General features: G+C 35.3%; 1 protein-coding gene across 2 annotated transcripts in view; it reads left to right on the top strand.

The window, feature by feature from the left end:
* The window catches only part of LOC113231325 (zinc finger protein 2-like), a 22,410-nt gene extending 11,760 nt beyond the window's left edge, over positions 1-10,650 (top strand). For both annotated transcript variants that reach the window (XM_026465604.1, XM_026465605.1), the window contains exons 10-16: positions 3,204-3,309; positions 3,580-3,700; positions 6,975-7,133; positions 7,401-7,569; positions 8,299-8,388; positions 8,863-8,971; positions 9,006-10,650. In XM_026465604.1, the coding sequence (XP_026321389.1) occupies positions 3,204-3,309; positions 3,580-3,700; positions 6,975-7,133; positions 7,401-7,569; positions 8,299-8,388; positions 8,863-8,910 (693 nt within the window). In that variant the 3' untranslated portion in view covers positions 8,911-8,971; positions 9,006-10,650. The remainder of the gene's footprint in view (positions 1-3,203; positions 3,310-3,579; positions 3,701-6,974; positions 7,134-7,400; positions 7,570-8,298; positions 8,389-8,862; positions 8,972-9,005) is intronic.
* Positions 10,651-11,735: the final 1,085 nt, after the last annotated feature.

Genomic DNA, 11,735 nt, shown 5'->3' with positions numbered 1-11,735 from the left:
GGTGCTCATTACGAACATAGCATTTATTTCTAAATCCAAGATGGCCGACACGACTTTTCAAGTAAATGTACTTTTCAATAAACACTCCTCACTAACTCCCCACTCACTCCCTACTCACTCCCTACTCACTCCCTACTCACTCACTCACTCGCTCACTCACCCACTCACTCACTCACTCACCACTCACTCACCCACTCACTCACCACTCTCTCACTCACCACTCACCACTCACTCACTCCCTCACTCACCCACTCACTCACTCACTCCCTCACTCACTCACCCACTCACTCACAACTCACTCACTCACCACTCACTCACTCACTCACTCACCTCTCACTGACTCACTCACTCACTCACTCACTCACCACTCACTCACTCACTCACTCACCACTCACACACGCACGCCCGCGCGCGCCCACGCACGCACGCACTCACTCATTCACTCACGCACGCACGCCCGCGCGCACGCACGCACGCACGCACTCACTCACTCACTCACTCACTCACTCAGTCACTCACGCACTCACTCGCCCTATAAATTTATCATAATTGTCAGTTTTTGTTTGTGTCAGTAGTTATAAAATTTAAAAAAAAATGATAAATCAAAATTATATTTCTATACAGTGCAATGAACTTAATAATAGGGGTTAAAGTATGAAATTGCCGATTTGTACTGAAAATCTAAATTGTTTATTTTTTAAATTTTTAACAAATTTATTTAATCAAAATAGTTGCCATTATTATCTATACATTGCTGCCATCTAATGGGAAGGTTATTAATGCCTTTGCGATAGAACTCCGACGATCTAGACTGCACAAACTGTGTGAAAGCATTTTGTACTGCCTCCTGGGAAGAAAACTTCTTGTCACGTAGATAATTGTCCAAATCACGAAAAAAATGGTAGTCCGTTGGAGCAAGGTCTGGTGAATACGGAGGATGACGAATGGTTTCTAACTGCAGTTCCTGAAGGGTCAAAATGGTTTCTCGTGCTGTGTGAGGTCTCGCGTTGTCGTGGAGCAATAATGGTGAAGATCGATTCATGAGTCGGGGTTGTTTTACTGCTAGTTTTGTCAACATGGTTCGGAGTTCGGCACAATAGACATCTGCCGTTATTGCTTGACCAGATCGGAGAAAACTATAGTGAATAACACCATGCTGAGACCACCAAACAGTTACCATTACCTTTTTATTGGTAAGTTTTGCTTTAGGACACTGTTGTGGCATTTGACCTGGGGTCAGCCATTGCATTTTTCTTTTCTGGTTATCATAAAGAATCCACTTTTCATCACATGTTACAATTCGATCCAATATTCCTTCATTTCTGTACCGGTTCAACAAAGCAACACAAGTTTCAACACGCGTTTCTTTCTGCAGATCAGTCAAATCATGAGGCACCCATTTTTCGTATTTTTTTATTTTATTGATTTGACGCAAGTGAGTCAATATTGTGGGTAAGGTAACGATAAACCATGCCGCTAATTCCTGGGTAGTTTGACTAGGATCGGCTTCCACTATCTCTCTTAATTCATCGTTATTCACCTGTGTGGGCGGTCTTCCTCGTGACTCGTTCTTTAAGTCGAAATTTCCATCACGAAAGCGTTTAAACCAAAATCGCACGGTGCGTTCATTAGTAGACCCCTCTCCAAACGCAGCATTGATATTGCGGGCTGTTTCTGCCGCGTTAGTTCCGCGTCGGAACTCGTATTCAAAAATCAGTCGAATTTTCGCAGTATCCATCTTTCTTGTCTAAATTGAATAACAAAAACAATTGAAAGTCGATATTCAAATGTTTCAAATTTAAAAAAAAAAAAATCACAGAATGGTTTGAAAAAAGTTTCATTCGAAAACCTCAAACCATGAAGATTCTATGAAAATTCAAAGAACCTATTGCAATAAAACGGCAATTTCATACTTTAACCCCTAATATTATCAGCAGTTTCAAATTTGAATGGTTTTTGCATCATTTTGATATATCCATAGTCATACCGCAGTAATCACTGAACTCGAATGGCAATTCTCGCACTCAAAACGGTTCGAACCGATTTGTACGATAATCGTATGAACTTGAAAAAATGTCATACGAGATCGTGTTTAGACAAGTCGAAAACTCGTAAGCAAGAATCTCCTTACTACATATTTCTCCGTGTAAACAGTCGAGGAGGCGATTAAGTTGCTTACGAATCTCGTATGACATAATCGTAGGCGAGATTTTAGTTCTTGCCTGAATGTAAACATTATGATACGATAATCTTATGGCGATTATTGCTTACGATAATCGCCTACGAGTTTTCGTCTCGAAGCGTGCGAGAAACTCTCCCCATCTAAATGGGTCTTTAAAGGCCCATTTAGATGGAGAGAATTTCTCGTCTCGAAGATACGATTATCGAAAGAATATAAAAAACTTTCCTCGTCTAAATTATAATATTTGTGTAATTTCCTCGCAATCGAAGTGAAAAGCAGAGTTTATAACTCGTTCATAAAACTCATTCTACCCTCGACTTGAGTATCCCACTCGCCTGCGGCTCGGGTGGATATACTCGTCTCGGGTAAAATGACGCGTTTTATGCACGTGTTGTGCAATCTACTCTCTATGAAATATCACAGATAAGAAATTTGTTCTAACAAAACAGTTTACTTTTATGTTGGTCGTAATTTGCGGTTTTTGAACACATTATAGAGACTTTATGATATGTGTGTATACATATAAAGATCATTTTGATTTTGATTGGTCGCAATCTATGGGTAGCGCAGCGGTAGAAAAAACGGGCGCCCTGCGTTTCGCATCCACAGCTTTATAGTTCGTCTTAGCAGCTGTTAATGCATGAAGATCTACAATCTCGGGCACAGAGAATATAAGGCCTTATTCATGTGCAATGTTATAAAGATACGTTTTTTTGTAATAATAATGTAAGGTGACGTTAATCGCTTACTGTTACCGAAAAGCAGACCAACAACTATATATATATATTTAGTAGCAGTAGAGCTCCTTGTGAAAGGGTTCGCTCAGGGAAGTACTGCCACCTAACCTAGATCTTTGCGATTAAAACTTTGTGTGGCACTGCAACTGTTATGATAGGCGTGTCGCTTGCCACCAGGCGCACGACTTGTTCGTCCCATCACTTTGTATTATAAATATAATATGTATATTTACAATTCTACTCGTCGCAAACATAATAATATGTTACTTATCTGTTATTTTTAGGTATCAGTGAGTAAACAAGACAAGTCCCTACCATACACATGTTTGTACTGCGAGAGAAGATTTGCGAGGCCGCACGAAAAGGTTAAACATGAAAGAATACATACAGGTGTGTTTTGTCCCACACATTCCCGAAATGTTTTCCGAGTTTATTTTAGTTTCATAAGTTTGAACGTGAATTGGTTACATAAATTGACAGGATTTAAAATTTCTCTTTGAACTTCAAACTTTTAGCTACTCGGTTACAGTCCAGTCACGATGACTACCCTGTATTTTTACGGTTAAGCGAAATTGCAGCAGCATTTTAACTGCTACCTTGGTGCCAAACTTTAATTATGATATGCAAAGATCAGTCTGTCACGTAATGTTTTGGTTGCAGGTGAAAAGCCCCATTCGTGTGAGATCTGCGGCAAGTCATTCCGCGTGTCGTACTGTCTCACGTTGCACATGCGCACACACACCGGCGCCAGACCTTACGCCTGCCCACACTGCGGGAAAAGGTATATCGTGATTTATAAAGAGTACTAAATTTATACGATACATAATGCGGTGCATAATACTGCCGCAGTTAGTTGAAAGGCGCTTGTGTCAAAAACTCAAAACCGAGAAAATAATGTTGAAAGAAATGAAATTAAAAAATGTCTGTCTCTCTCTTGCTGTTACTGCGTACATTATCCACCTAGGAACAATCGTCTTTCTTTTATTGGTCACGGCAGTATACATAACAAATATTTTGAAAAAATGCATCAACTAACTTAATTTTCCAAAGTGGTCCCTAGCGCCCCCCCAGTGGACGCAGAAGAGTACTAGGAGAGTACCTCTGAAGCAATTGGGGGCGTTGATGCTGTCCAGGGGTGCTACCGCATTTGAAAAATAACCTGAATTATCTATATGAACAAATATATAATCTTTTTTCTTTGTAATTTTTGTATTAAGTTATTACAAAAAATACGTGTTTTCAACAATTTTTTGTGGTGGTGGGCATTGAATTTTTTTATTTTGCCTATGAATTGGCGATGAGCAAAAAAGTTTGGGAACGTATGTGCTAAACCTTCTGGATAGAGAAGGGGTTCCTTCGATGGTTTGGTCATGTAGAAAAAAAAACGAATGTTGGTAGATTGACGACACTTTATAGAGCGAAGGCGAGAGATAGACCTTAGCGTACATATCTCGGTCAGATTGGGGATGTCCTTAAAAAAGGCCGGGTTTAAAATTATCAAGAATAAAGGGGCATGTATGAAGAGACTGATGGAGTGGAGGAGGCGAAGGAGGACAAACTCTTACACAAGCAGATTTACTGCCACTAAAATATCATTTTCATCACACTTGCTCGTAAATGGTATGATGGCATGATGGCTAACTTGACTATAATGCCCCAAATAAAAGTCACGGACCTTTTTTCTTTGCTAGCCATGGTCAGTAAGGAGTTTTTTAAATTTGTGGCACGACATGCTTCCTTTCATAGGTCAGGTTCAAGTAAGGAAGTTACTTAAGTTCAAAATTAAAACATTCGCCTAGTGTTATCTAAACAGAAATTTTATTGCAATTCAGCCACATACTACTTAAATATTAAGAATTTCTAATAATTGATTTAAATTGTATTATTTTCTGTATAATATTTAGCAATTTTTTTACGAACCATCGTTGCATCGCAGCGTTGTAGGCGTGTTTGCTTTTTACAACTTTTTAGGTCGAGTTGTATTATCTATGGAAGAATTTAAAAAAAAACAAAAAGCCCGCCATTTGTCAAATCCGAAATTGTTGTGTTGTGAACCATATTTATATTGTATTTATTTCCTCGCAAATGTGATGAAAAACATTGTACGTATCATGGATGGTAAAAAAATACAAAACTCAAGTTATTAAAGCACTCAGTTCTAATAAACCCTCGTTAGTAATTTCTTATTTACCGTCCTTCTATCAACATCTTGTCGTCAAATAATATAAAACTAAAAAAAGTGTAACTACCAACACTGTAGCTTGTCCAGTTATCCCAACTGGGATGTACAAAAAATAATTCGCATCAACCCGATTAGATGACGTAGTCTATTATAAATTAATCAGTAATGTAGTATAACATTGAATTTGATATGAAAGAGACTCATTCTTTTAAGGCGTTTTATAACGACTGGAGTCCATTTTCTCAAGTCTATTCGACTCTAAAATTGAGACTGGGGGTTCGAGTTTTTATTAATAAGATCAGTCGTTATACTAAAAGACTCAAAAGACTTAACGACGACTTGAACCACTTGAAAGACTTACACGAGTTGTTTGCAAAGGACTTATACCTATTTTATGTCTTATTAAACCCGAAGTTTATAAATAAAAATGACGTAAGTAGTATGTAGTAAATAATCACGTTTATGTACTTATAATAAAAATCGTAAAATAAATACCTTTGGGTAGAAATAAAATCACGCCATACGGCTCATGACTCGCGACTCCCGAAGCTATGAGACGCCAGTCGTTTTAGTCTTTTTAGTCGTTATAGTCCTATAAGTCTTTTAAGCTTCCTAGGGTTAAAAGACTTCTACTCGATTAATCTTCAATTTTAGTCTTATGACTCAAGACTTGAGGATTAAAAGACTAGACTAGTCGTGAGGCGTTGAAAATTAGTCGAGGTTTTTAAAAGACCTTAAAAGACTGAGTCTCTTTCATCACTATATAACATACATTGTTACTAACATAACTATTTTTAAGAATGACGCCGCCGACTTTCCATATTGTTGATAAATAACGTACTCACAGCATACCTTACGTCAACCCTTTTAAAAGAATGAGAACTTTTGGTACTTTACTAGAAATAACTATCGTAATATCACTGCATACTCCATTCACCTTCCATCCACTTATCGTACAAGCGTTGTCATTAACGGTGCCGCGACGAAATTTATGATGCCACGTATTTATAGAGGTGATCTTCTATATGCCTGAACGTAGACCGCTCCAAGTGCTCGGTCCTTTGTTAAAAAAAAAAAGGAATTATATCGGTTTCCTTTGAAGATTTTGTATGAAACAAAAGTACGTTTAATTGAAAGTGTAAAAATAATGCATTTAAGCGTTGTATACACGAGAATACGATACAGTCTTGCATATGTTGGACTACATTGCGTTCACAACTATATTTGAAAACAAAAAGTTGGGGGTCGTTGAGGCACCAACAAAATTCACTAATGTGGCTGAAAATAATTTTTCATATAACCGTGTTTTCTGGTGAATACTAAGCTACACCATAATAGTAAGCTAATATACAACTTAAAAAATAGCGGCCCTTTATTACAATTTCTTGATATATGGAAGCTATGTAAATTTTCTTTGACGTGTTATTTTCAAGCATAACGGTGCACCAGGTAATTTGAAATGTGTTCTCTCAAATTGAAAAATATAGACATTTTTATTAATAGTTTAATTTAAAATTTTATTTCGACTAATGTACCTGATTCAAAAGTTGAATTTCTTCAATATTTATGCTCAATACTTTCGCCTTTCGAGGTCGAAAAATAACTACGTTGCTGAAATGAATTATAAATAAAAGTTTATTTCTTTAACACAGAGTTCTTAGTAAAATTGCAACTGATACGATTTATCAATTTAAAATCATTTTGTAGTGACTGTTGTTAGTTGTAGAATGCCATGTTTTACGGATTCTATTTGGGCCAAAGCCTAGCAGAACCGAGGTCAAAACAAAGAATGCTATTATTTCTCTCTCGAGACCGTATGATAAGAAGGAACGATGAAGAAGGAACGGTTCCTTTAATGGTTTACTTTGTATAGGTTCAAAGCACACAGCGTGTACAATCACCACTTGTTAACGCACTCTGAAGTGCGTGCGTACAAGTGTCCGTACTGCCCGAAAGCGTTCAAAACGTCCGTACAGCTCGCTGGACATAAGAACTCCCATACTAAACCCTTTGCCTGCCAGCACTGTAATAGGTAAGTTTTAACTAGTGTTAGTAAATATTTGAAGTAGGCATTTTCAACTTGTTCGTTGACTGCACAAGTATGTATTTAAGTAAATAATAAAACTACTTAACACTCATCTCGTTTATACATTTAGAACTACGGTTTATTTACAATGTTTTGTTTTATGAAAAAATTTTACATACTAAAAATAACGTAATATTAAAAAAAAGAATACTTCGAATTTCACATGGTAAATGATCCTTTGTACATTTTCTCAATATACTTGTTTTTTCTCAGGCCCTTCGCGTCGCTGTATCAACTGCGCGTGCACACGGAAACGCACGCGCGGCAGAACAATCTCAAGTTCTCTTGCTCCATGTGCGGCGCAAGTTACGCGCGCGCATTTGCACTGAAGGATCACATCAAGCAAGTGCACAATCGAGACGCAGATAAGGTTGATAGCTTGGTCAGTACACTTTTTAACCGACTTCAAAATAGGGGGTTCTAGATTCCATTACAAACTTTTTACTAATTAAAACCACTAACATATCACTGATTTTCTATTCTGTAGATTGTCATATTAAGTTTTCATTGCTGAAAATAACTTTTTTAGGGATATACAGTGAGATTTTTTAAACTTGGACGATATGGGTAAATCCAGTATTACAGGGAGAGAGATTGTTAAGTACTTGGACTATGATTCATTTTGTACGCTGCATTTTCCTAGTGTATGAAAGAAGGTTTTATTAAATTTAATCAATTTCTTCTGTCCCGATTTTTTGTTTTGATGCAATGAAATGGATCTAAGAAAAATCTGAGTCAACACATGCTTGACCAAAAATTTGACAATACCAAATTTTTTCTCACAAAAAATAACTTATGGTTCTTAAGACAGCTTCCCTGTATCTCCTATGGTGTCGGATTTCCCTATACTGTCCCAGTTTAAAAAAATAATTGTATACTATAATCCAAATCTTGTGAAGTGTTATACGAAAGAAAATCTAAATATATATGTAATTATTAAATAAATATTAAGCGGTTACTTACAATACAATGGGATCAGAAGAAGCTACTTCAGTCTCCGACAACAATCAGTCAGTATCTCTCTTGTTTCCTACAATTACAGCCAAGATTTAATAATTAGCAACTAACCTACGCAGTCGAAAAACACAATAATAAACTTAATTTGTTCCAGACGGTTCTCAAAGAAGACGAATGGATAATCAGAGAAAACGTGGAAGCAGACACAGAAGAGTTGCAGGTGAACAAAAGTCTGCCCAGAGAGGTACGGCTTATTTAAATAATACACTTTATGGAGTACCTGATGTTGTTTATTGCTATATAATGAAATAGCGTTATGATCATGATACATGATACATCATGATCACATCGTAGACTTCGACTTCTTCGTCTAACATTGACCCGCCTGCGGACGAGGGCCCGCTCAGTAACCTCGCCGCGGCAATTACATTAACTAAACGATATTCGAGACATGTTTTGTTGTTATTTTTGTTTTTGAAATATTAATCTGGTAGATTTTAATATGTTGATCATACCAACGCTTTCATAGTGTAATTTTGAATCAGCTATAATTTCGGTCAGTAATTATTTTAATTTCAATCGCAATTTTTACAATTATTTTGATCCGAAGCTGTCGCCAAATTTTTTCTTGATTTTCCTTTTTTATTTTTTTTATGTTGTAATTAATCTGATTTGTTTCACCTTTTCTTTATTTTATTTTTTCCCTTTGGTTTTTCAGATGAAAATGGAAATAATTAATACAAACCAGCTTATAGTCCCAAACTAGATTTTAAATAACGTGATATTATACATACAGGGTGACTTTTTGTGTCGAAAGTGAAAAATGGATGCTTGACAGTTGAACTTCGTCGAGGCAATCATATTTTTTAAATTAAAAAAGGGATTTCCATAGTATTTGGAACATGTGATTAAATAATATTTTGCTTGTATAATAAAATTATCAAATTAAAAAAGTATCGATAGGGCGATAATATCCGCGATTACCTAGCGTGGTGAAACTACACAGTTTTTTCTTTTCACGCGTAAAAAGTCGCTCTGATAAGTGTCGATTCTGTTGTTCACATAGTTTTAAAATCTAAACTAATTTAGTAGAACTTAAAAATTGTAAGCATTAATTCAACCCTGTCCACGGGCTGATCTGAGATCAGGATTTGAACTTATAAGGTCGCTGTGCAGGCTTGCTTGCACAAGTTATAGTGCCCTTCCCGTATTACCAAGATGTTGATGTAACCCTCCGCGGGTTACTATAACAGAAATAAGTAAAAACATATGGGACTGTCCCTTTTACAACAGACAGGGGCACATAAGAATAGTATAAATTTAAAATCCAATTCATTAAATAAACTTTATACATGTGACCAACAGACTGGACACAACTAAAGTAGTTAGGAAAAATGTATTTGCCAGTGCTATTGTAACATATTATGTAAATGTGTAGGTATATAATATTGTTTTATATACTATTGTTATTATAATGTTTGATATGAGTTCCTATGAATTAAGTAACTTGTTAAACCTTTCTAGCAGCAAATAACAATGTATGCATTTTTTAACTCTTTATTTATTTATGGCTTTGTACCAAAACAAACTTGTGCAAATCACCGCACCCTGATATAATCCATCCAAACAATCCATGAGTAAATGACATACTTACATTCATTGTGCGTCCTCAGAAATTCCACATACTTCGCAATTTGGAGAAGCTACCCTTATCATCAACTACAAAAATATGCTTAATGGAATGTGTCCGAATCGAGTATGCAAATAATGGTGTAGTAAACTTGATTATCTGTTATACACATTTTTCGAAATTTATAAGATTTAAATCAAATATCATTTATCTAATCTAATATCATTTAAATCAAAACATCGACCAACTGAGGTAAATGCGTATGTTTCAACTTAAATTCTATAATGGCGTATTTTTTCAGCCTTATCATTATTTTCAAATATTGCGACATTATAAACAACACGGAATAACAAACTACGTTTGTTGGTTAGTAACGACAATAAGCATTGTTTTGACTTATGTGCTTTTGTCCATGACTGCAGAATTGTTAAAATTTTTACTAAGATTGTTTTTGTTCAGATGTACCTCTATAAATGAGCTATCTCATGAAATCAATTATTTCCATCTTTGAACTAAGCTCGACTGGGCTAATTGAAACTTTAAAATTCTGAAGAACTATTCTTTTTACCGTTTTAGAATTATATTACCTTGTGATATTCAACAGTCCCAATTCCTTTTAAGTTACAATTGCCCTGGTCGACTAATATGTATATATTTTTAAGTACAAAATTTAAATCAAGGATCTTCAGGAAGGATAATGTAAGCGCATAAAATACGAAATTTACAGTTGCATAGAATCGTCAGATGCTGTACGCGTGTCACTAATGTCGTTATCTGAGATCTGCAATACTATAACGTAGATTAGCTGTAAAACCAAGCAATTAAAACCTGCATAAAAAAATATTACGCGTATAGATATTTTTCTTCACCATTTATTTATTAACAAACTAAGTCTGAGATTTATAAAACGAACTTTGACTCCGACTAAGCAAGTTTTTCGTAATTACCAAACGAACTTTGCCTAAGTAAGAAAATAAATGAAACCTTGTAATTTAATTTCAAATCATCAAATCATTTCTATTTTTGATGCACAGGTTATAAAGTTGTTACAAATAATAGATTTTGAATCACTAATCCGCCTCATGGCATGCAAAAATTAATTTCTTGCTTAAACTTAGGCGAAGTTCGTTTTGTAAATACGAAAAAATTGCTTAGCTCGCCATTTTTGCTTAGTCGAAATCTAAGTTCGTTTTATAAATCTCAGACTAAAATACTTTATCGTTGCTCTCGTAAGACTCTCACTATATTGTAAAAACGCCTTCCTGAAACGCCTCCAAAAGTTCTTCCATTCAAAATATTCTTGTAATCTCTATTTAAGTTCAACGATCAATATTGTTTATCAAACAATGATAACTGCAATGTTTTAGATTGTAATTTGTTACATTCGCTTTTGTTTTAAATACCTAGCATAAATAAGATCTTTAAAAATCAAGCGAACATAAATAAATACCACAAATATACAACTTAAAATAATTGTCTTGTATTTGAAATCTTATAAATAGTTTAAGACTGACAAGTTAATTTACGGCTCCGAAATGCTGGCGCTAGTAGTATCTTTTGACTACAATGTTCGTATTCTCAGTAGAAGAAAATAGTGCTGTAACATTCCACAATATGACGAGGCCCTGACTGACGAAACTGGTAAAAAAATAACAAGCATACGCACACAAAAAAAGAATGAATTCAGAAATCAACATTTTATTGAAATTTTTTTTGTATATCCTAGAATTCACATTTTACAATGCCTTGACGACTTTTGTTTTTTTTTTTGGTATACAGCTGTATGTCTTCTGTCTTAAAATTAACCTTCACGCTTTATAAAAGACTCAAAACCCTTCAAGAACGAAATATTTTGAACATTTAAAATATTTTTTTATTTTTTTACACTATCCAGTTTACGATAACAAACAACTTCCTTAATAGATTTTGAGCCATTTAGTTGCCAAACACCCTATAAATAC

This window comes from Hyposmocoma kahamanoa, unplaced genomic scaffold (genome assembly GCF_003589595.1).
Source record: "Hyposmocoma kahamanoa isolate Upper Pololo Valley unplaced genomic scaffold, ASM358959v1 65, whole genome shotgun sequence".
Lineage (NCBI taxonomy): Eukaryota > Metazoa > Arthropoda > Insecta > Lepidoptera > Cosmopterigidae > Hyposmocoma > Hyposmocoma kahamanoa.
The sequence above is the reverse complement of the archived record's forward strand: the minus strand, read 5'-3'. Positions and strand labels throughout refer to the sequence as shown.